At 41.9% G+C, this 25,842-nt stretch overlaps 1 protein-coding gene and 1 pseudogene across 2 annotated transcripts; both read right to left on the minus strand.

The window, feature by feature from the left end:
* Positions 1-14,375: 14,375 nt before the first annotated feature.
* Positions 14,376-15,423, minus strand: LOC137242333 (integrin beta-PS-like; annotated as a pseudogene).
* A 5,988-nt stretch (positions 15,424-21,411) lies between these two features.
* On the minus strand, positions 21,412-22,892 carry LOC137242334 (protein transport protein Sec24C-like). Of its 2 annotated transcripts, none has more exons than XR_010950193.1 (4): positions 22,363-22,503; positions 22,075-22,301; positions 21,785-22,014; positions 21,412-21,727 (listed from the first exon to the last, which is right to left on the minus strand). XR_010950193.1 is itself a non-coding variant. In XM_067769653.1 (4 exons), the coding sequence occupies exons 2-3, from the start codon at positions 22,218-22,220 to the stop codon at positions 21,843-21,845; spliced, it is 318 nt and encodes a 105-aa protein (XP_067625754.1). In that variant the 5' UTR covers positions 22,221-22,301; positions 22,363-22,892; the 3' UTR covers positions 21,412-21,727; positions 21,803-21,842. The 2 variants fall into 2 exon arrangements, 1 of the variants encoding a protein (XP_067625754.1); XM_067769653.1 differs by having other exon boundaries at positions 21,803-22,014; positions 22,363-22,892.
* Positions 22,893-25,842: the final 2,950 nt, after the last annotated feature.

Genomic DNA, 25,842 nt, shown 5'->3' on the forward strand with positions numbered 1-25,842 from the left:
TCCATCAATAAAGCTGCTGCGATCGACTCCATTCGTTCTTTTTTTTTTAATTTTTTCACAATTTTTAGCAATTTTTCACAATTCTTCATAAATATTTTTCTGTTTTTGTGTTCTTATTTCACACATTCCACGCAAAACAGCTGATTTCGAAAATTTGATCACTCTTCCTTTTGTTCTTTCGATTACGCCTTAGTGTAGAATACCTATCTTCGACTTGACGTAACGGAGAACGGGGACGTAATCGAAATGCAGAATAGGGCTGAGTAAAATTAGCATACCTCAGAAAATAAACACAATATTATATTTTACCAATTGAAGTATATCTCACAGCAGGCCAGCAATTTAAACTTTCACATTCAATGGCAAAAAGTCGAGTTAAAACTTTTTCCCAATTGATATGCTTCCAAATAAAGCTCCGTTAGTTGATTCAACTTAGTTAAAATTTCCTAGTTTTTTGTTTTTTCGCTTAATTATGCATTTATAAATAGAATTTCAAAAATTTTTGAAATTCCATGATATCCTTTTTTTAATTAATATTTTCTAGAACATGAAAGTAATACACTGTGCGGCGTGTTGTTTTTAATTCAGAGTTGTAGAAAAATAAGAGAAAGGGTAAGGGTTTGGGTTTTAATTAGTTTTATTTGCAACGTGATGTGGAAAGTAGACATCTGAAAAATAAACAAAAGTGAAAAATTGGCATTTTCATTAATAACATACATACGTAGTCATGACAAACCTGTTTTATGCCGTTCGTGTCATTTGATATAATTAAAACTGCTTTTCGCTGTTCGCCCAATATGTTATTACATTCCTACCCAACAACAAATACTAGAGACCAGCTCTTCGCTGTCCGCCTAAGGCCCGGTTTTTCTGTACAAGTTCAACTCATTTTGTCAGTTAAACTACGCTTATTATATATACTTATTCTGCAGTTTTTCAGTCTACAGTAACTGAAGTTTAAGCCAAGCTTAAGCGGCCCATCTGGCAGGGTTAAGCTCTAGTTTTTTTAATTTTTTTTTTTGCGGGAGGGCTGAAAAATGCCTAATGCACCATAATTGCTGCCGTCGCAGCAGCTGTGTGTTCGAAGACGAAAAACAGCCGCATTTTGTAACCGTTGTCCACCCCGGTACCCCTTTCGCATTACTTCAGGGTAGCGTTCCATATTTCTCATTTTTTAAGAGCCGACTGTTGTCCCTGCGTCGAGGTTCCCGCTATTTGCTTTGAGTGTATATTTAATCGCCACTGCTTCGCCTGCGCATTTCTCTGCGCTCCCACTCAGCATCCATCAGGCGTGTAATGACTATAAATGCCATTTTGCTCACTGCAGTCCAGTATTCATTCCTGTTGCACATTTGTGATACTAAATTTCTCGTGGTAGGTTCCTCAAAAACTATGCAAGGTGAGTCTTTCCTCCTGAAAACGGGGGCAGTGGAACATGCCGTTGTAGGGTTCCTATTATACATTTTACTTGTTAACTTTATATACTTTGTGAATTCAATAGTTTATGTTCAATAATTTTATTTACATTAAGTAAACTAGCGTATTTCACGATTTGTCGATTCAGTACAAGGACCTATTGAAGGAAACAACTCAACGTGAAGAAACGTCGACACAAATATGTCACCTCATTGAAACGAAGGGTCCGCCGGTTTTTCAGAAAGTGCGCAGGTTGGCACCTGGCACCTGAGAAGTTGGCTATAGCAAAAAAGGAATTCGATTATTTTTTAGAAATGGGTACATGCGCTCGTTCAATGGAGCGGCCCACTGCATTTGGTAAACAGGATGGTTCGTGGCGTCCGTGTGGCGATTACAGGCGCCTAAATTCTAAGACGATTCCGGATAAAAATCCAATTCGCCACATTCAAGACTTCGCTAGTATGTTAGCAGGAAAAAAGATATTTTCAGTGATCGACTGCAAAAAAGCGTACCACCAAATTCCGGTGCATCCTACAGATGTGCCCCAAACTGCGCTCAGTACACCATTTGGTTTATTTGCATTCTGATGCATGACGTTTGGTTTGTGCAGCGCAACTTAATTTTTACAGATGTTTTCTACAACACGCGGCAGATATTGAGACACCCTTGCAGGATATCATGGGACCACGTAAAAAACTTGACAAATCGATAAATTAAAGCATCAATTAGCAAACGCGCCTTTATTAACATTTCCAAGTAAAGGAGCAGAGTTGGCGCTTATGACTGATGCGTCCGATAAGGCACTGGGAGCAGTTCTAACGTGTTAAAAGGGGTTGGCAGCCATTGGAATTTTTCTCCCGTTAGTTCAGCAATACTGTTTAGGCCAGCAGGCTAACCCCAAAGGAAAATTAAGGGCCGGCCACCATAATGCAATCTAATACAAAATCGCTTATTTGTTACGGCCGTTAGCACTTATACTAAAAGAAAAAGTGACGTTTCGTTAAGTTACCCCGCCAAAGGCCTGTTAGCTTTGGGGGTAAACGGAATGCGTGGAAAGGGAACTCGTTCACTTGGATTAAAACCGCAGCAGTTTACGCATGCTCGAACGTCTAGAAGCCGCAAGTTTAAGCCACATCAAACGTCACATCGCCAGAAAGTAGAGTTCCTGAATATATTAAAGGTAAGTTGTAGCAATTGCATGCTTGCTCCTTTAAACTCTCTCTCTGTTAATTTCCAATGCGTATTTTATGAAATAAAGTATATTGAAATTTTAATATTAATCACTGCCTTTCCTTCCTAACCTCCATCGAGAGAAACTAGTCTGGAATCCGCCAGCTCAATTTTTCATGGTCCATCAGCGCCAGTAAAGGAGTCAGAACTATATCGAGATACAGTCCACTAATAAAGCAACTAATTTATCAAATCATCACATTAAGCGTTGACTACAAAGCCATTCCGGACAAAACAACGGAATTTGTTCATCGTCAATACACTAATAAAAGCGTTGGTTAAAAGGTATGTGCTCAAATTAAAAGTGACACAAGAGAAAAGTGTAACAAAAAAAATTTTTTGTTCATATTAATCACATGCGGTGATTAAAAAATTACTGAATAAACAGTGGTATTACAAAGCCTTTTGTCTATCCAATACTCTCCCCCACCCGTGGTAAGAGGTATTGGACACAGCCTAAGGCTAGCAGTCAGTGGCTTTAAACTTTCCTTGAAACGTTGCACTGCACTGCACTTTCGGTTCTTGCAACCATCGCGGTTATAAATTATTATACAAATTTTGAGCTTATTCGTGACAAAAAGGTGCTTGTCCAAATTTCTATAACACCACTTTGGTCGTTATCTGAATATTTAGAAAAAATCGCTATCACAGTGCTTTCTGCTCGTTTAAAAATTTAAACGTGCACACACACACGTTTTATTGCAAAAGACCATTTATTGGCTCTAGCTACATAATTTTGTGGCAAGCAAAATTTCCTTGGACACTTAGCACCAGCAATATACATTTTTTTAGAAGAGACATAACCTCACTCCTCATATTGCACACCGGTCACACAGACAGGCTCACTGTTTTGTCAATTTAAGTATAATATCTTCTTTTTTTTTTAAAAGAATATAAATTAGGTTTGAGTCGTTTAATCCTCACATTTATATTCAATTTTTTTTTCACTGTAGCTTTATATCACATATTTATTATACTTATATCACACACACGTATATAATTATTTTTCATAAATTCTGGTATTCAGTGCCGAAGAGCTGGAAATAACACTTCCTTGCATATACATATATATATATTTGGTTATAATAAATTTTAAAAGATCATAAAGAGGTGATTCCAAAATTTTTCTTTTGCGCGAAAATTTTTTTGAGTGGTGTTGTTAGGTTATTGAAACCCTTCCCTTTGCTTCTGAGCGTCAAACTTGAATTTTCTAATTAGGCCCTGCATAATAGCTATTCTCTGTTAAATATCAAACGATATGGAGAAATTCATTAAAGCAGCTGATGAAGTGGCACAGTTTGAGGCTGAGTTCAACAACAGACCTCAAGCTGAACACAAAATATACTCTAGCCATTCACAAAGAAGAGTTAAAGAATAATTGGAGAAAGGCAAAGCTAGCTTATGAGGATCTCTTGTACTCTGAAACGGCAGAGAAAAAGGTGTTAGCGCAGGCCAAACCGAAATACCAAGCGACGTATTCCCTATATGTATACGGCAGTTCAACCATGGCTGAATTAATAGCAAAACTAACTAAACGCGATAAGGAGGGAGAAGGGACACCTGACCCAGAACACAGCATGCGACTACCTCCGTGCGATACGGATGTATTCAAAGGTGACTACCTCTCCTGGCCAACGTTCCGTGACATGTTCACGGCAATATACATACGAAATAAGCGCCTCACCCCAGTTGAGAAGTTATTTCACCTCAACCAAAAAACGCAGGGTGAGGCAAGGGATATAGTTAAAAAATGCCCCCTTATAAACGATGGGTTTGACACAGCGTGGAAGAATTTAGGGGAAAGATATGAGAATAAACGAATTCTCGTCAATACCCAATTAAAAATATTATTCAATCTTGAAAGCGTAGAAAGTGAGTGTGGCACCGCGATTAAAACACTTCAGCGGGAAATAAATAACTGCATCTCAGCTCTAAAAGCTCATCAAATTGAGATATGCAATTGGGATGCGATATTCACATATCTATGCTCCACCAAACTACCCGAAAGCACGCTAGCTTTATGGGAACAGACCATAGAGAATAAAACTGAAATATCAAAATGGGAAGATATGGATAAATTTTTATCGAATAGGTTCCAGACCTTGGAAACAGTCTCGGGATTAACAGGTAGCAAAAATACCAAAGCTCCCAAACAACCAACACCCAAACAAAATAATGATTCGTCTCAAAAGAAAGTAGGCGCCTACCAAGCAAATGTAGCTAGAAACACTTGCAGATGCTGTAAGAAAAATAACCACAAGCTGTCACAATGCCAAAGCTTCCAACGGCTCTCTTTCGTAGACAGAGGGGCGTTTATAAAAGACAGTAGGGGGTGTCTGAATTGCCTCTCAGCGAAACACACAGTATCCAAATGTACGTGCTCCTTTAATTGTAGCATTTGCCATCTAAGGCATCATACACTTCTGCATATTCAACAAAATTCGGGCACGAGTGCAAGACCAACCACAACCCCACAAACACAGTTAGATCAAAGACCATCTACCTCGGCACAGGCTCAGGCCCAACGTCAGTTTGCCACGGCAAATAATCAACCAACCAACTTCAATTCCTGTTTCGCGAATACAAGCAAAGGGGTTCTATTAGGCACTGCTCAAGTCAATATATTTTATAACAATGAACACTTTTCGGCCCGCGCCCTAATAGACTCCGGATCAGAGTGCTCGTTCATTTCGGAGCTACTTAAGAGAAGGATAAATTTGCCCAGTCGGAAGCTAAATGCACAAGTATCAGGGATAAACAACACGGTGTCAGCCCAAGTGAAACAGGCATGCTTCATTCAGTTGTGGTCATCAATAATCCGAATGTACACATGCACACTACGGCATTGGTTTTAGCCCAGCTCACTGGCAATCTGCCAACCTGTCAAATTGACCCCATGACAACCAAGTTTTCCCGGACTTGGTGCTAGCAGATCGGAGGTTCTTTGTAAATGAACAAGTAGATCTTATTTTGGGTGGGGATATTTACGCGCAGATAATGCTGGGCGGTATACGGAAAAATGTTTTAGGCACCCTCCTTGCGCAGGAAACAGTATTTGGCTGGATATTAACTGGCCAAACGGAAGCGGCCAGCCCAGCCGCCAGGTGTGTGTCATTTTTTAATGAGGTATTACTGGATAAACAAATAGCGTCATTTTGGGAGCTGGAAGACATTCCCAAAAACCATATTTATACCAAAGTAGAAAATTACTGCGAGGAGTTGTATCAAAAAACCACCAAAAGAAATGAGGATGGCAAATATATCGTGTCTTTGCCTTTTAAGCAGGATTTTAAAATGGGTATCTCTTTAGAACCGTCGCTAAAGAGCGCGTGCTCACAATTTTTCGGAAATGAAACCCGGTTAGCGAAAAATCCCGAACTGCAGACGGAATATAACCGAGTCGTATCAGAATATGAAACGTTAGCTCATATGGCACGAGTAAAAGAGCATGTTCCGGCAGATACATGCGACACCTTTTTTTTTTAACCCATCACGCAGTAATTAAGGAAGAAAGCACCACCACTAAAGTGAGAGTTGTTTTTAACGCCTCCTGTCCCACTGCTAATGGAATCAGTTTAAATGATGACCTTCATTCAGGCCCAGTCCTTCAGAGTGATCTAACAATTCTCATACTCCGTTGGAGATTGTTCCGATACGTATTCAACAGTGACATCGAAAAGATGTACCGGCAGATATTGCTAGATCCCAGGGACACCAGGTATCAACGCATCGTCTTCAGGTAATCCACCAGCGAACCCATCAGCATATACGAATTGAAGACGGTGACCTTCGGAGTAAACTGCGCGCCCTACCTGGCCATCAGGACCCTTCTTCAACTAGCAGAGGACGTAGAGGAAACCTATCGCATCGGACATCCTACGACAGTTTATGTATGTCGACGACGTTTTAGCGGGCGGACACACCATTGCCACCGCCACCAAGGCACGGGACGAAATCCAAGCGGCATTACAATCAGCCGGCTTCTCCCTCAGGAAGTGGACTTCAAATTGCGATCAACTGCTGGAAGGTATTCCAAGATCGCACTTATTAAATGAAAACTTTTTAAACTTTGAGGATGCTAGCATGGTTAAAGCCTTAGGGATCAGGTGGAATGCCCACTCTGACTATTTCTATTTTTCTACGAAACCCATAGACAACCAAGAGAACAATATTGTCTGCTATAGCAAAATTATTTGGCTAGGTTGGCTAGGACCATTCATTATCACCTCGAAAATCATAATGCAAGGTATTTGGCTGGACGGCACGGGCTGGGACGAAGCCGTATCCCCCGCGATATTAGATAGATGGCATGATTTTTTAGAAAGCTACAGACATATTGAAAGCATTCGTATACCACGTTGGGTACAGTTTTCCCCGGTAGCGAGCAGCGAACTACATGGCTTCTGCGATGCTTCCGAGAAAGCATACGCAGCCGCAATATACCTGAGGGTACAAGTTGATAATCGTGTGTTCGTGAATCTAAAAAAAAAATAAAAAAAAATAAATCTGCTCTACGCAAAAACCCGTGTAGCCCCGGTGAAGACTATATCTCTGCCCCGCCTTGAACTATGTGGTGCGGTCCTGCTAGCGGAAATAGTACAGTCAGTCGCGAAAAATCTTAACTTTAACAACCCTACAACCTATCTGTGGACGGATTCGACAATCGTTCTGGCATTGGTTCGCAAACCCCCATGCTCGTGGTCCACTTTCGTTGCCCATAGGGTGACAAAAATAATTGACAACTTAGGGAAAGAAAACTGGCTTCATGTCGACTCGGCATCAAACCCGGCAGATCTCGCAAGTAGAGGTATACCCGCTGAAGATCTTATCAATAAAGCCCTGTGGTGGGAGGGCCCTTCTTGGCTTCATGAAGATAGCTCAAATTGGCCTACCCAAGAAACAGAATATACCACCACGTCAGAAGAAAAGTGGGTCCAGGTACATTCGTCAATAGTAGACACAGACTCTGATATCCTAACAAGATTTTCTGACCTCTCGAGAGCTTTGAAAGTACTATCCTACGTCTGGAGATTCTTTCAAAGAACTAACCCAAAAACAAGAGCCTCAGTTCAGGCGAACTCTTGCTCAATTTCGTCGAGCGAAATAAAAGCAATGACATAACGTCTGATTGTTATCTACCAAAAGAGGCATTATGGGGAGGAGTATTCAGCTTTAAAATCTAAAAAACTTATAGGAGCAAAGAGCGAGGTACTACCACTGAACCCATTCTTAGATGAAAAGGGGGTTATGAGGGCAGGCGGCCGTCTCGAAGCTTCCGAAGATATCCCGTACAACGAGCGACATCCAGTCATTTTGCCGTATAATTGCCAGTTGTCACGTCTTATTGTAAAGTTTACCCATAGGATCTCACTCCATTGGGAAAACCAACTTATGCTACGCCTCATCCGTACGCAGTATTGGATACCACGGGTCAAGAACATGACCAAGGCAGTCGGTTCTATGTACCGGAGCGACTCGGGATTTTTCCCGACCAAGGACTGTCATTTCAGTGTGACCCCATTTAATTTGTTTCGTCCCTCCCACAAATTGTCATCCTCCCAGCAGCTCCTTGCAGCAGGACTGCTACATATTCTCTTACTCCGGGAAGGTATCGAACCCAATCCGGGTCCGTCTCCTGACCCCGGTCCTGAGAAATGGTTTTGCTGCATTTGCCAGAAAAGGATCTTTTTAGTCATACATTACGGTCATACTCTGTTCAGTGTGTCTCGTGCAAGGGATGGCTGCATCGGACAGGTTGTTCTGGGCTTGATCCCAAAACCCGACGTCCACGCAACTTTTATAAATCTTTTGTGGCTCCTTGCTGCTCACGCCCAAGGGCGTCCCGTAGTCTACGCCTAAGCGCCCCTCCACTACCTTCCAGCAGCCTCGCTGCTCAGCAAGCCACAACAAGTACCCGCTGCTGCTCGAACCCCACGGCGCCAACAACTCAAACAGCTGATACCACTCATAACTACTACCTTCGTAGTAGAGCTGGTAGCAATGCTGAGCATCAGCCCCTGCCCCCGTCTTCTTCTCCACCCCTCTTTTCTGGCAGCAATCGTGCAGGTCAGGGAAACAGACTCTTAGTCCCTACCTCCGTTTGCACCGTCTGCCAGCAAAGAATATATAGGTTTGCGACATCCGCTCAATGCAGCTCCTGCCTTGGGTGGTGCCACTTTCCTAGATGTTCTGGTCTCCGCGACGGCAACCCTCGACGGGTTTCATCGCGCCATGTTGCCAGGTCGCAAACCCAAATCATCCGGGTACCCCAATGCTTGCCCAAGGGCGCCCAGTCCCAAGGCCACAACAGCAATTGCGTCCTGGCCTTCCACAACCTAGGCGTAGTCACCCGTCACTTACCCCTAGAGTGGCGGCGTCACCCCTCATGCACTTCAGAATTCTGCAGTTAAACTGTAATGGACTAACTGGGAAGATTACGGAGATAGTCGATTTCATGAAGCGGCACAACATCCGCATTGATGCGATTCAAGAGACTAAACTCACAGCAAGATCTGCATTGCAGACCTGCTCTGGGTATAATGTCCACAGGAAGGACCGCGAGAGCGGAAATGGAGGCGGCCTCGCGTTTATTATACACCACTCTGTGCAATATCATATATTTGATCCTGGCATCGACCGCAGGGACAATGTCTTAGAACGTCAAGGCCTATCTGTCCGGTCAGGCGATGCAAATCTAGAAATCATCAACATCTACATCCCTCCTGCCACCTGTTGCCCCAGTGGATACCGCCCTAAAATCGAGGCCTTACTCACTGGCAACAATCGCATTATCTTAGGCGATTTCAATGCCCATCACGACCTATGGCATTCAAACTTACGGGCGGACAGTAGGGGTGAGATGTTGGCGGATCAAATAGAAGAAACGACGTTCTGCACAATAAACGGAGACGCCCCCACACGTATGGTAGGAAGCTGTCATAGCTCGCCAGATATCTCAATCGTGAGCGCAGAACTCGTAAACTGCGTCAACTGGCAGCCGATGGTAACATTGGCATCCGACCACCTGCCCATACTTATTTCGTTCGAGCGTACCGCCGACTTGATCGTCACCGAAAAACGCACTTTCATAAACTTCAAAAAAGGAAAGTGGGAAGAATATAAATCTGCAACAGACAGCAGCTTTGCTGCCCTTCCTATCCCGACTGATGCCCGCCAAGGGGAGCGTGCCTCCGTAAGGTCATTGAACCCGCCTCGGCACATTTCATTCCCGCCGGGAGAATACCCGAAATCCGGCCCCACTTCCCGGCGGAGGCCGCGAGCTTAGCGAGGGAACGCGACCTTATAAGACAGCTTGATCCAGGCGACCCCCAAATAAGGGATATAAACCAACGCATCAGATTGCTTGTGGACGAACACAAGCGGGCGAAATGGGAAGAGCACCTAAGAGGTTGTAACCTCTCTACCGGTGTAGGTAAACTTTGGTCCACCGTAAAGTCCCTATCGAATCCGACTAAGTACAAAGACAAAGTTTCCATCGCCTTTGGCGATAAGGTGCTGTCGGATGCGGAAAAATGCGCGAGCGCTTTCTGCCGACAATATATAATGCATCCTACGGTCGACAAAGATAGACGGGGAGCCAATAGACACGCACATAAACACAAATTCAGCGCGTCACCAATCACCATCACCGCTAGAGAGGTTGAGGACGCCATTGGTCGCGCTAAACCATCCAAAGCAGTGGGCCCAGACGGCATAGCCATGCCGATGCTTAAAAACCTAGGGAAAGAGGGTTTCAAATATTTAGCGCATGTCTTCAACCTGTCTCTCTCCACCTTTGCCATACCCGAGAAATGGAAAATGGCCAAGGTGGTCCCGCTACTAAAGCCTGGGAAACCAGCTAACGTAGGTGAGTCATATCGTCCGATATCTCTCCTATCGCCAGTGGCAAAGACGCTTGAAGCCATTCTGCTCCCTTATTTCCAAGCACATTTGCAGCTAGCCCCTCATCAGCATGGCTTCAGAAAACTCTATAGCACTACCTCCGCGTCATTAGCACCCAGATAAATTGCGGTTTGAATCAATACCCCCACCATAGAACAGTACTCGTAGCGCTAGACCTATCAAAAGCCTTTGATACGGTCAACCATGGCTCATTACTGCAAGACCTGGAAGGGTCTACCCTTCCCCCATGTCTTAAAAGGTGGACCGCAAATTATCTGGGTGGTCGGCAGGCATCGGTGCAATTCAGAAACGAAACATCAAAACCAAGGAGAATTAAACAAGGGGTGCCACAGGGTGGTGTCCTATCCCCACTTTTGTTTAATTTCTACATATCTAAGCTACCTTCACCACCGGAAGGAGTCACAATCGTTTCCTACGCGGATGACTGCACAATAATGGCCACAGGCCCAGGCCCAGAGATCAATGAGCTATGCAATAAAATAAACGGCTATCTCCCTGATCTCTCCAGTTTTTTCGCCTCGCGAAACCTGGCATTGTCACCGACTAAATCTTCCGCGACCTTATTTACAACATGGACGCCCCAAATATCGACCATATTGAACATCCACGTCGATGGCACTACGCTACCGACTGTCCTACACCCCAAAATCTTGGGTGTGACGTTTGATCAGGATCTACATTTTGGTGCGCACGCAACCGCAATTGTTCCGAGAATTCAGAGCCGTAATGAAATCCTCAAATCCCTTGCTGGCAGTACCTGGGGAAAAGATAAAGAAACGCTCATGACCACATACAAAGCAATTAGCCAGCCGATTACGTGCTACGCGTCACCCATATGGTCGCCAAGCCTAAAAACTACCCACTGGAAGAAACTACAGGCCTGCCAAAATACTGCTCTCAGAATCGCCACGGGCTGTCTTCTTATGTCCCCAGAACACCATCTGCATAATGAGGCGAGAATACTCCCCATCAGGGAGAGAAATGAGATGCTGACCAAACAGTTTCTGTTGAATACCCAGAAGCCTAAGGAGTCATCTCCGTAAGCATTTTGAGGAAATACGGCACCTGAGAACCCAGCCGTATGAAGCGAAAAAACACAAGAAGGTCCTTGGTGAACTCCATAGACAGGCGTCGGACCTTTATGTCGGGAATTGCCCGGTGAATCCAGTACTTGAAGAAAAATATCCAGAACTCGCAGAAGAGGAACGCATACTCCCCAGGGAAACGCGTGTCACTCTTGCTCAACTTCGTTCTGGATACTGTAACAGGTTAAACTCTTACCTATCCAGAATCAACCCCGACATACAAAATGTATGCCCCGCTTGCAATGTGTCCCCACATGACACCAACCATCTCTTTAATTGTAATGTGGAACCAACGCCTCTAACACCCCTTTCCTTATGGTCCACCCCTGTTGAAACGGCAAGTTTCCTTGGACTCCCGTTAGAGGATATTGATGACAATTTGTGATCGGTCGCGGCTATTAGGTGGGGCGAGCATTGCTACAACAACAACAACAACATGATAAAATCGACAATCCACAATTGCAAGGAATGCACGATTTACCGAAAACGTGTTCAAACCCAGCTAATGGGAATTTTACCCAAGGAGAGAACTACGTACTCACGGGCATTCACGAACACAGGAGTTGATTTTGCGGGACCCTTCGATATAAAGAACTTTCGAGGGCGAGGTTGTAGAGTGTCGAAGGGGTATGTGTGCTTGTTCGTTTGCTTTGCAACGAAAGCGATTCACCTGGAACCCACCTCCGACCTCAGCACCTAATCATTTTTAGCAGCATTTGCGAGGTTCGTATCGCGAAGAGGCTGCCCTAGTAAGATGTTTTCCGACAATGGCACGAATTTTGTCGGGGCTTCTAGAGCACTTAAAGCGGAAATGAGGGAATTCCTACAAAATGCCCGCGATACCACCCTATCCAAGTACTCCCATCAATCCTTATCGTGGCACTTCATTCCCGCAGCAGCTCCTCACATGGGGGGACTGTGGGAGGCGGGAGTGAAAAGTTTTAAAAGCCACTTCACAAAAATCGCCTCAAATTGCAAATTTACCTTTGAGGAGTTTGCAACCTTGCTATGCAGGATCGAAGCCTGCCTCAACTCCCGATCATTGAGCCCCGCGTCAAACAATGCATCAGACCTGGAGCCACTAACCCCAGGTCACTTTCTGGTAGGAGGACATCTCTTATCTCCACCCGAACCTGACGCCAGCGAAAACTCTGCCTCCATCATAAATCGATGGCAAAAGTTAAAATCCCTACATCACTCCTTCTGCAAGAGGTGGAAATCGGAATACCTCTCTGAACTGCAGAAAAGAAATAAATGGAGATTTCCTAAAACGAACCTTAAAATCGGGGACCTGGTCGTAATCAAGGAAGACAATTTGTCTCCAAATGAATGGAGACTCGGACGGGTGGTCAAATTACATCCAGGAACTGACGATCGCGTCAGAGTGGTGGATATCATGACGATGAAAGGCCAGATAACCCGACCCCTGGTAAAACTCATCATCTTGCCCTACCAGCGCGATGAGGCAGAAGAATCTGCTGCATCCAATTAAAACCCTTGCCGATAGTATTCCACTTCACAAAGTCCAAAACCAATGTTTCCACACCGTGAACATAGGCAATCTAGTGAAATTTCAATCGAGTAGTTTCACGCAATACATCGAACAATTTTACTACAAATTCAACAATTAGCCAGTCGAAATCAAACAAGTATCATATGTACAGGTACATACATGTATACTGTTGGGCAATTAACAAAACCCCTTTTTTCAGCTGAAGTGTGTAAGTACTTCGCATACCCTTTCTCTGAATTAGAAATCTAATAACGCATTGACAGTATTTGCACCACATTGATAGCGTCTGCTTCACGCTGTCAGGACTACTTTTCAACAAAAAACTTCTTTACGTTTAATCATATACTATAATACGCTTTACGAATAATTTCGCACTACTTTGTTTCAGAACACATGTAGATTGCATCTTAACGTATGTTGTTAACAGCCCATCTCCAAAGCCAGCATGCCGTTTACCAAATGGAATCCTCATCTGCCCTCTAACAAGATTTAAGCAGTCTCACAACAAAATTTACCGAATTCTGGAATATGCAAAAATGTTCGCTAAAGGAAGTGTCAATGTAATGCCAAATTTTGAAACCATTTTAAATATATGTGAAATCGATACTCTACGCTGGACATAGTTACGATAGGTTCGATTTCACATGCTTTCCAGAATGATTTTAGAGATGTTGTTAAGGGTAGTGAGCTACGAGGAAACAACGATAAACCGAGTAGTGGTTGGAGTTATCTTAAGATATTTAGGTCGAAGGGGCGGTAGGATTGTGCGTAGGGCCCTCCCATCTACATAATTCTAAGTGCTACAATCGTACAATATATGGTCTTACCAAGGTATCTGAGTTTGGATCATTTCTTGGTTCCGTTTCGCTGCTCCACTCCTAGAACATTGTGTGGATGCATGTGCGACTATCTGTATGTGTTATCCGTGATTATAAAGTTTGGATCGCGCGCTGACCCTAAAAAGGCTTGCAGAAGTACTTTGCAGATGTATCTTCGGACATTACAAACATACTCACTACCAGAGACGAGGAGGAAAAATTGTAGTCAATACCAAACCAGATGTATTTTTTCTTTTTTTTACTATTAAGAAATACGCAGCTCTCGACATTGACGTCTTATTGTATGGCAACTAGGGAGAAATTCGTAATTCAAACAATCCAAAACTGCTCGAACAAATTTGATATGCAGCAGTAACGCTACTGGCTCCCATTTGAGTTTTTTATTTGCCCGCATACATTGGATTTTTGAAAGTCGAAGTTGCTTGGTTGTCGATGGGATTTTCGCCCGTATCCCATTTAGCATCCATGCGCTCCTTTTCGAAACGTGCAGATTTACGACGATCGTGTATAGTTGTTAATAATTTCCATAACAATAATATGGCTAGGCCAACTAAAACAACAGCTGCTATCACACCCAAAACAATGCCCAACCTAAACACTTTTGGCGGACATTCGCGCTCTTGCTGTGCATGCACCTCGACTTTATCATTCATTTCACTATATCTAAATATGAATTTACAACCATCTTCATCATAGCACATACAAAGAAATTCCTCCTTTACTTCATCAGTAATAATTTTCTCCTCACCCATGAGTACAAAGGTGCCAGTGCAATTAGCAGCACAATCTTTATCATCCTTCAATGGACCAGTTTTTGTACATTTGACATTGTTCGCAATTCTTAAGCTCGTGGCAGCGCCCCGCGCAAGTAAGGCCATTTTTCACAATATTGTCCGGAATAACTACCCTCCTCTGTGGGTCTGCTTTTGCGGCCCCCGGTTGCGATTCACCATGCCCCGAACAGATTTCATCACCATTTGGTGGTATACAAGTGTCATTCGAGGCACGACAACCGCAACCAGAACCCGTCAACCCTGGTTTGCGGACCCAATGATTACATTCTCTAGTGCCATGTTCTGGACCAGAACACATCAAATTCCTATGACGTTCACATGAGAAACTATCACATTCACAGAATTTACCCGAAATAATTCTTCGGGAATTGGATGTTTCTCACATTCGCATACACCATATGCCACGATTAGTACAATCCACTTGTGTAGTATTATCGGGACGGCAGCCCAAATCTTTATCTGTGCCTGTATGAACATCGCTAGTCGAACACTCACAATTATGAACGAAGTGCATATCATCGCATTCGCAGATGCCACATTAGCGTACCGTGATTATTACATTTGGATGAATGAGCCTCATAACCAATAGCACCAGGGCGTTCACAGGGACATGAACACAGCATTTGTAAATGGATAATTAAACTTTCATTCACTATTCTGCCTTAACTACATATAATTTTGGAATTTGCGCTTGGTTGGATTTTGGGTGTAACAAGCGTGCCAGCTTTCCAGCCCATTCCAAATTATGATTGTAGGAAAATTTTTGTGTCCGGCATAAAATGGGAACGTATGGTTGCTAAACTATCCACAGCCAGCTAAAGTATCTAATATTTGTTGTAGTAGCAGCAAATTGCAACAAATTGAATACTTTATAGCGGTTGTTTGACGCACTGGCTCTGGCAGCAAAGACATGGCCAAATAGACCACCATTCAAAGCAGGTATACGTATGATACCACCAATGTCAGTACCCAAACCGAAAGCGGTACAACAAGCGCTAATTAGCGCTGCCTCACCACCAGACGAGCCACCAACAGAACGTTTATAATCATCGGGATATGTAGTTTGCCTTATTAACTTATTACGCATCTCAGTCCATTATTTTCCTCGGGACATTTGATGTTGCGCACCACTTTCTTTCATCAAACGGATACATTCTGCATCCGGCAAGCTACACTCCATTGGGCAACATTACACCATGAGGTTGAAAAGGAAAAAACCATCGAACAAGAAATTGAAGAAGCACCTAAGAATGGCCTACGTATCGCTTGGCGCTACAATGATCTACCACCTGTAAACACTGAGCAATCCCCTAGTAAAGTAGGGCACCACTTCAATTTAATGGAGCAAATGGATAAAAATTTATTGGATTTGTTGATACATTGCTATGGAATGCTTTGACTACTTCATAAACTGTAATTTTGATTCCTGTATTAAGCGTGCAAGTGTAAAAGACCTTTGTAGTCTTTGCGGATTTGTTTCTCGCTGTGAGCCAGCAAATGATTCTAATTCAATTGCATAATCTACCAGGTCACGAATTTTCGGCACAAGCGTCTCATCAAGTTTTGCGATCAAATGCATTGGCATGGAAATGAAGCAAATCGAAACGGCGTTGCGCACTATTCCTCTAAGAATCGTAAGAAATTTATGAATAAGCTCGAAAAAATCTTCATCGTACCGTAGCGGTGACCCCAGTGATGTTATTCAAATGCCACATAGGCTGCGATATACCAAGGCGCCTGGTGTTAATTTTTATTCTCTAGCAAAAGATTGCACTAGTTTCAGGAGACGTTGATATTTTGGATTGTTAAAATTTTTGTACATTATAGTTTGTTTGCGGGTTGATGATTTCTTGCTGCTATCTGTGTTTGAGGTTGTGGACCTTTGTTGAGAACTTAATTCAGTACTATTTGAGTTTTAGTCGCTGTACTTACATTGCTGTAGAATGGAAAAACATTTATAAGCTCGATGGCATAATCAACCATTGGATTGCATTTTACCTAAAAATATAAGAAAGAAATGATAGTAATAAGAAATAACAAATAAATTACTATACTTACCGCTCTGCTACCGTACAACCTAGTGGATTTTTTCATTATGACATTTCTCATTCAGGAAATGCCTTTAATAACTAAACAACAAGCAGTGATGCCAACACCCATGGCCGCAATCAATGAGCACTTGACTCACCCTGCACCATTTTAGGCCAAAAAGCCAAATGTACCAAATACTCTGGTAGGTCATTAATAGCAACCCTGCAAAAACGCTCCACGTCATTTTACTAGTCATTTTACGGTCATTTTGACTTTCTGCAGCGGTTATATTCATAGTTACGTTTGCATGGGCGTGATGAACTTTTGTGACCAAATTTTCCGTTTCGTTCCTATTAATGTGATCGTGCATTCCGCTCCCACTTATAGGATGTGAGCATAGCACTGTGCTGCTCACACACGTCACAATGCTCGTCAAATGGCGGTCATTTTCCCGTCATTTCACTCTACATTTTCGAGCCATTTGACAATCAATTTTACTGCGGTTTTACCATTTATATAACCGCCATATAACGTGAATTTTACCTGCAGATTTACTTTACCTGGAGCAGCCATATGAATAAAATATGAACCAAAAAAATTGAATTTTCAATATTTATTATTTTTAATATTATTATATATGTACATGAAATTGGAACTTATATTAATCCAGTTCATATAAAACAGAAGAACTTTAATAATAAATAAACTCGCTTAATTGGTTTTTGTTTTCCAATCTCTTCTAAGCGAGCAAAAAAATAATATTAAGCTTTAGAAAAAACTCCAATTATTTGAATAATCTACAACTTAAAGCTTAGTAGAAATTCAGATCAAGAATATTCAAAGGTGTCGTGGATCCGATTGCTGTCGTAATTGAAGAACTTAAAAATGTACGACTATTAATTGAGTCAGACTTATTATTGTAACCCTTAGGAGGAGTATTGATTGGTTTCAAATCTAATTCCGACAGCAATCATATCACGACATCCCTTATTATATATGCACATGAAATTGTAACTTAAATTAATACAGTTCATATAAAGAAAATTAAGTATTTTAATAATAAATAAACTCGCTTGATTGGTTTTCGTTTTCCAATTGAAATCTTTTCCAAGCGAACAGAAAATAATTTTAAGCTTTAGAAAAAACTCCAATAATTTGAATCAATTTAAATCTACAACTAAAAGCTAATTAGATTAGATTTTCAGATTAGATTTACTCTTTTTTTCAGATCAAGAATATTCAAAGGTGTCGTGGAATCCGATTGCTGTCGTAATTGAATTTGAAAGTAATAAAGTAAAGTAAAATATGAATTTAAAAATGTAGGACTAGTAATTGAGTCAGACTTATTATTGTTCTAAATCTAATCATTCCAGCAATAATTCTGCAACCCTTAGCAGAAGTATTGATTGGTTTCCAATCTAATTCCAACAGCAATCGTATCACGACATCCCTTATTATATATGAACATGAAATTTTAACTTAAATTAATACAGTTCATATAAAGAAAAGTAAGTATTTTAATAATAAATAAACTCGCTTAATTGATTTTCGTTTTCCAATTGAAATCTTTTCCAAGCGAACAGAAAATAATTTTAAGCTTTAGAAAAAACTCCAATTATTTAAATCAATTTAAATCTACAACTTAAAGCTAATTAGAAATTCAGATTAGATTTACTCTTTTTTTCAGATCAAGAATATTCAAAGGTGTCGTGGAATCCGATTGCTGTCGTAATTGATGAACTTAAAAATGTACGACTAGTAATTGAGTCAGACTTATTATTGTTCTAAATCTAATCATTCAAGCAATAATTCTACAACCCTTTGCAGGAGTATTGATTGGTTTCAAATCTAATTCCGACAGCAATCGTATCACATCCCTTATTATATATGTACGTGATATTGCAACTTAAATTAATACTGTTGATATAAAGAAAAGTAAATACTTTAATAATAAATAAACTCTCTGAATTGGTTTTTGTTTTCCAATTGAAATCTTTTCCTGTGCAAGCACATCGCTAACCTGTGTTGGCAAAAGATATGATTATATTGTCTTCGATAGATAGTCGGACGAGCCGTTACTCGGCGAAGTAGAGATGACCGTTGTGTCGGTGGCAGCTGTTACAACAGCAGTTTCTAACTTTACACCATCCGTACAGTGTGATGAATGCTTCACTGCCTTTTCCAATTGCTTGGCGCCAGCAATTTTTGCTGTTTGTAAAGCTTTAGCTGTAATGCAAATATATAGATGGGTTAAAGTGGTTTTCGTATGTTATTCAACAACTCACCCTATACCATCATCACAGCCTCCTCATCGATTTTGAATATGTGTACTGTTTCAGTATTCAGACCCAGTTCGTTTGGTGCAATATTTTCGATTTGATGAATATGTATACTATCCGTTAGGCAGACAATTAGGTGCAATCGATTCATTCATATACTGTGGGTATTTGAGCCGTAGACGCAACGGCAGATATTTTGATTCTTTTTGAAGTGTAACATTTGTAAACAGTTGGGTTTCTCTGCTGTCACCATCACCACTAGAGAGCTATTGAAGAAACGCTCGACCAAGATAATATGTGAGATTTACACGCATAGATTTCTTACACCTTTTCACAGTTATTGATGGAGAAAATGCGAAAGCCATATTTACCATCCAATACCGAAATAGAACTGTAGAGGAAGAAACATTTTATAAAATTTAATAAAATCAAAAAATGATAGTTGTGCTAAAATGGGGTAACGTATTGTATGTTAAAGTATAGCGAAGTCTCAACGGCTTTGTCCTGGTGAAAATTGAGTTTGAATAGGTTTTATTCTTCATTCTTAGAAACATTTACGAAGGTACCTGGTAAGATATTAAAAATCCTCAACGCTTTTTTTGCTATAACTTAAAAAAACTCATATTCAAACTTCTGCTTAACTTCTACATATCAATAGCTACCTTTACCACCAGGAGTCACTATTGCTTCTACGCCTATGCTATTGTTTCCTACATCGATGAGCTTTGTAATAAAATAAACAGCTATCTCCCAATCTCTCCAGTTTTGTCGCCTCGCGAAACCTGATATTGTCACCAACCAAATCATCGGTGACCTTATTTAAAACATGACCGCGCCAAATGTCGACCATATGGCATTACCCTACCGACTGTCTTACACCCTAAAATTTTGGGTGTGACTTTCGATCAGGATCTACATCTTGGAGAGCATGCACTAGCAATTGTAACGAAAATCGTCGTTGGTGTGAGGGCTTAGCCGATCTCCATAGCGCCCGACTATGAGGAGGAGCTGTTTAGGACTAGCATCTACGCCGTTTCGCCTCAAAGGAGGGCGGCGGGATGTCGGTGATCAAGAAGTGCCAACCCCCTAATCCAGGATGTTATGCGGACCGTGGCTATTGGACGATTTGTAGCCAGGGGATAAATTCGGCTATATTCGAACGGAGCTTTCCCGATACCGGACCACCTCGGGAAGTATTGATGGCCTTACCACAGTAAGGGGCGCTGCTGTGGTTGACGGTTCTTTCCCCGTATATAATACTGGACCGCTGAGTCCGCCTTGTCGGGCTGGTGGTCGTACGACCAAGATGAACGACTCATTACCTAATTTTCATAAGGACGATGATAAGAAGAGGACTGAGCCGCAAGCCAAGGACGATAAATACGCATTAAGCGATGCGTCGGACTCGGGGAGCGAGAGTAGTGCTGATTCAATGAAATCCGTGTTGGAGAAGCACACAAATGAAAAAGGAGTAGAAGAGTGGAGAAGGGTACGGAGCAAAGAGCTCTCTCGAAGTACCGTGCAGTACTAAGAATTGTACAACGCTTGGGAGCAGTGGTGGACCCAACAGAAGAGGAGATCGAGCGCTTGGCATGGGCTCATGAGGCGGTAGAAGTAGGTCGAAGGCAGTTCAAAAGGTTTGCTGCGAGAAACCCTCGGTTCTGCAACCGGTATGAGGAGGAAGAAGCGTCGAATGGCAGAACGAAAAGGCAACGTTCGACGGAAGACGACAAGCCTGCTTTCAAGAGGCAGAAAGGGCCCAGTCTCAGAGCCGCGACGCAGGGCAGTCCCATAGACAAGACAAGTATGCCCAAATCTGTAAGACAGATGGGCCCCAATAGCGAGGTAGCAACTACCTCGAAGGCTGCGAGTCAGAGGGAAGTTCCAACTATGGAAGTAGGAGATAAGCCAAAGGGAGATAACGCTAAGACTCCGACTTTCTCGGAGGTGCTAAAGGGAGCTAAGACTCCGGCTTTCTCGGAGGTGCCAAAGGGAAATAACACGAAGACGCCGGCTTTTCCCGAGAAGATGAGTGAGCAAAGCAGTCACTGACTGTGGCGCTGGTTATTGTAGCGGTCCTTTCGAACATATGACTAGTGAAAGGTGGAGATCTGTAGAAAAGGTATAGCTTTAATGATGATACGTGCATGCACGCCTTCCTCAACATCTGGCTTAACTTGTTTTAAGATTTCACATGCTTAAAATACTACTGAAGTGGTGCCATCGCCGACGTGATAAGAGAAACATTTTTATTCTACACATTCTAATATAACAAAAAAATTACCTCAGCAATTTGGCGATGTCTACTAGAGTTTTACGGCTGGATTCACAATATCCAATAGTTTCATAATGGTTGCCCCATCATTTGAAATTGTGGCCTTACCACTGGAATCAACAATATGCTTGTCCATACTACGTGAACCCAATGTAGTGCGTACAGTGCCACAATTGAATGCGAGGCATTGATGTTGGATATGAGTTGAGGTTTACCATGAGAGCTATCGGTACCCAAGCATTTTTTACACAAATACTCATGTACCCAATACAAGTTCAGGACGTTCATATTTATCGACACGCTGTCCGGTATGGCCCAAATGTTGGAAATATGCAGTTGGCACTGTTGAGAAAAAATATGGATCAATGAACACAAGTAAAAGTGAAAGATTTTTTTTACCATCTCTTGTTACTTTACACATTAGACATTGGAAACGACGACCAGCATCTACAAGTTGCTATTGAGCCTTGCAACGATTACATCTAATTGCACCCAATTCACCAAAATTTACAATGGGTGGCTCATATTCACCCTCAACCGTGCGTGCCATTGGTGAGACGGTAAGTGTAATGGACAAAGCTGTTGTTTTTAATAAATCAGCTGTTGCAGGTATGTAATACAAAGACGACCTGCAAAGAAGAAAGATCAATGTAATTGCCAAACAAAACATTAATTTCGATTATCGATACCTAACGTAACGTGGCGAGGAGTTACCCTGATCTTCTACCACATATTTTGTGGTCACCAATGGTGGTAATAAACCCTTTTCATTAGTAATAAAAGCACCACCAGCGCTATTTTTATTTTCAATGATAACGCTTATCGGATTTGGCATCTGATCGGGATCTAAACGGCGTTGGGCTTGATCATACTGTTGCGGCTGTTGATATTTACCAGTAACAGGTGCAGGTGGTTGCTAAAGAAAATAACACAAAAATAATCAGCATATTTGTAAATTATTAGTTGCATTAGCATACATTATAACCAGGACGTCCGGACGTGTCCGGGTATTGAGGATTGACCCGGCTTGGGTGGTTGACTGAGCATTGGCGTCTGTCCAGGTTGTGTTGGTGGCATCATAAAAGCCATCAATAACAAGTGCCAAGAATATATCCGCGGCATACCTGCCGACCAAAATGTTTCAAGGGGTTGTGATTGCCAACCTCACCTACCCGTGACGACTCCTGTACCTAACAATTTGGTGTGAACAATTGGTGCCAGTTAACCCTCTGAAATAATCGGCGCAATTGTACGCCATTGTGTTGGCATTAATTTGGCAAAATGCAAAAACTTTTCATCCTCCTCTCGTGACCATTCTGTCTTCTTTATGCTAGGATCAAGCCATTCGTACCAGCGTGCCTTACATTGCTTGGCAGATTTGCGGTGCAGCAGTGATGCAATACGTGACCACTGGTTTTTGCCATATTTCATTACAGCTGCTTTGAGGATTTCATCCTGAAAGTTATCAATTTAGTTAATAAACGGCCAAGAGTAACCAGTCGCGTCAAATGCTTACCTCAGTGTTTCTTCACACACCACCTTTTATCATAATTCGCGGCATGGTGCTATATAATTGTGAACTCTTTCGATGAGCACAAAAATCAAATCAAAAATTTTTGTCGAAATAAACAGCAAAAATCATTGTATATTAAAGACTGGGAAAATTTTAGAATAGCACCCCCCGAGTATGGGGTAAAACTTGGTATCAAATGAAAGAGGGAGTTCTCCCGATCACAAATATATATATTTTAAAGTGCGCAAACTTATAATTTAAAAGTTATATGTTGTTAAAGTTTGCAAATTTAGCAAATTTCTATAGCACTTTAAATTACAATTTACACATCTTTGAAAACCTTAATCCACATACATATCTATGGTAGTAGTGCAGTTTACGGTACCCACCCTAAAGTTGGGCTAAGATTTTCGAGTGAGGTATCAAAAGACGCGTATTGATCTAATCTGAAGGCGGAAAAGAAAAATGTTATCTCTGTCCGGAGATATTTGCAGTTGAAGTTGGCGATTTTCATGTGGTTGTTGTTGTGTTTGTACCCACAAAAAAAATTATGCATCACCGTGGCGGTAGCCACGGTTATACCACACACCCGGACTTGGCATGGCGTAGCCCAGGGTTATTCTTTATAAGCGCGGCCGAAGGCCGCCAACGCAGAAAGGTGTTCTGCGCAAAAATACTATGGATGCCACCCACGGTTTCGGAGGGACCGCGGGTCTTTTCGGTTTTTCGTTAATATCTTTTGAACGGGTAAAAAAACTTAACTTCCGCTTTCGGATTCTTGATCTAGACGTGAATGCGCGTCTTTTGATACCTCACTCGAAAATTTTGGCCTAAATTTCGGTGGGTACCGTAAACTGCACTATTACTATATCTATATAAATTGGCAACGATAAACTTAAATTGCATTTTTGTATATTTCACATTTCATTTTTGCATTGTTTTTACTTATTATAAATGTTTTTATTAAATCAATCGCGCTTTTGTAGCAACATGCACATATATATATATATTTTTTTTATTCATGACATTACAAAGCTGTGCTGCCACATATATATACGATACACATATAAAATTTGTATAGAAATTTGCAAACTTTAACACCAAATAACTTTTAAATTATAAGTTTGCGCACTTTAAAATATATATATTTGTGATCTGGAGAACTCCCTCTTAATTTTAAATCTTTCCGGAGATATTCCACTTAAAACTCTCAAAATTGAAAAAATTTTCCAACACCAAATGTTTTGCTGTCTCTCCTGAATTAGAAATGGCGGATGTTTTTGCACGCAAAAATGACGTATTTTGCTATCCCTATAAAAATAATAGGTGCGAGAGAGCACGATACATTGCGGGAAAGCTAAATTTGTCAACATGCTATTTCATTTGGAGAATTTTTCATTCCAAATCGTCACCCCTGTCAAAAATTCGTGTGGCTGTGTGCGTTTTTGGTCACACGATTTTTGCAGGGACCAATTACAAAAGTATACCGAATCTTTTACGAACGTATGGGGATAAAGAGTAGTGTATTGTCACATACAAGGGAAGGGGCAATAACCGATCTAGCCACCAGTGTAATAACCCTGCAAAAACGCTATCGTCAATCCACGTCATTTGACCAGTCGTTTTACAGTCATAGGTTATATTCAAAGTCACATTTGCATGGGCGTGGGTAAGTTTTGTGACCAAATTTTTTGAAGGGAATGTCCACACAATAATCCAGCAAAGTTTTGCACCTTGTTGGTGGGAGCCCAGGGTGGTTTATAGTAAACATCACCACAATTTATAGCAAGTTACTGCAATTTACCACCGTGGTGTGATGGTAGCGTGCTCCGCCTACCACACCGTATGCCCTGGGTTCAAACCCCGGGCAAAGCAACATCAAAATTTTAGAAATAAGATTTTTCAATTAGAAGAAAATTTTTCTAAGCGGAGTCGCCCCTCGGCAGCGTTTGGCAAGCGCTCCGGGTGTATTTCTGCCATGAAAAGCTCTCAGTGAAAACTCATCTGCCTTTCAGATGCCGTTCGGAGTCGGCATAAAGCATGTAGGTCCCGTCAGGCCAATTTGTAGGGAAAATCAAGAGGAGCACGACGCAAATTGGAAGAGAAGCCTGGCCTTAGATCTCTTCGGAGGTTATCGCGCCTTACATTTATTTATTTTTATTTACTGCAATTTAAAATACATTAGGGGACACAAAGATAACCCCAAATCTTGAACTTTGTTTCTAAATTTTTTATACCTAATTTCTAAATTGGTATACCTGGTTCCGAAAAATTTTATAAGTCACAATTTTGAGGTGATCTTGTCACTCAGCCACAACCAGATATTTTTTTTTGAAAAATAATCAATACAGACACGTATATAATATGACTTAATGAGTCTAATTGCAGGCATCATGACCCCCTACGGCCAATTGCGCAAGGCATATGAAAAAAAGGCCAGCTACCTCAAGGTCCCATGCCATTTGTGTTCCGCTAGGCATCCGATCCGTCTATGCCCAGTCTACCGTTCAAAGACTTCTGAGGAACGGATGCGTGAAGCTCTTCTGGGCAATTATTGTGGCAATTGTCTCTCCATGGCGCATCGCACGGCTGGTTGCACAAGCACCGGGAGATGTCGGCGATGTGGTGAGAAACACCACACCACCCTTCACGTGGATGAGCAAACAAAAGCCTTACGTGCGCCGTACACGCCATGGAGTGTACTGGTAGAGGAGAAAGAACGCGATAACATCAAAAGGGGCGTTATCACTATACGTCTCCGATATTGAGGTGGAGGAGACGGAACGAGAAACCACGGAGAGGGACACCTATTCTCTACCGGACAGCATGGTCCAAAAGAGATCGGAACCGCTTCCCTTCCGACTCTCCGATAGATCGGAACCACTGCCCTTCCGACTATCAGGGGGATCGGAACCACGGCTCTTCCGACCCCTGCTACAACATG

The sequence above is a fragment of the Eurosta solidaginis genome, chromosome 2 (assembly GCF_040869045.1).
Source record: "Eurosta solidaginis isolate ZX-2024a chromosome 2, ASM4086904v1, whole genome shotgun sequence".
In the NCBI taxonomy this organism is placed as follows: domain Eukaryota; kingdom Metazoa; phylum Arthropoda; class Insecta; order Diptera; family Tephritidae; genus Eurosta; species Eurosta solidaginis.